The 230-nt window shown below is 76.5% G+C and overlaps 1 protein-coding gene across 1 annotated transcript in view; it reads right to left on the bottom strand.

Moving 5' to 3' along the window:
• Positions 1-230, bottom strand: part of ADAM15 (ADAM metallopeptidase domain 15) — a gene marked incomplete at its 5' end in the record, with an annotated part of 9,894 nt that overhangs the window by 5,578 nt on the left and 4,086 nt on the right. Inside the window, 1 exon segment of the mRNA XM_019474123.1 lies at positions 44-112. Coding sequence (XP_019329668.1) covers positions 44-112 — 69 coding nt within the window.

The following is a 230-nucleotide window of genomic DNA, read 5'->3' as shown; positions in this document are numbered from 1 at the left end:
GGGGAGGTGCTGCCCGGGACCCCCACCCCGGCCCGGGCGTTACCTTGGGAGGAGGGTCCGGCGGGAGAGGCCGGGAGGGCGGGTCGGGCCGGGCTGAGCCGAGAGCAGCCGGCTGCGGAGAGAGGGAGAGGGGGCAGGCGTGCCATGCAGCCCTGGAGCGGGGCAAGCCGTGCAGCATGCGGAGAACCCCCTCCCACCGCGAAGCAGAGACCCCCCCCACGCCACACCGG

Source organism: Aptenodytes forsteri, unplaced genomic scaffold, assembly GCF_000699145.1.
Source record: "Aptenodytes forsteri isolate BGI_AS27 unplaced genomic scaffold, ASM69914v1 Scaffold617, whole genome shotgun sequence".
NCBI lineage: Eukaryota > Metazoa > Chordata > Aves > Sphenisciformes > Spheniscidae > Aptenodytes > Aptenodytes forsteri.
The sequence above is the reverse complement of the archived record's forward strand: the minus strand, read 5'-3'. Positions and strand labels throughout refer to the sequence as shown.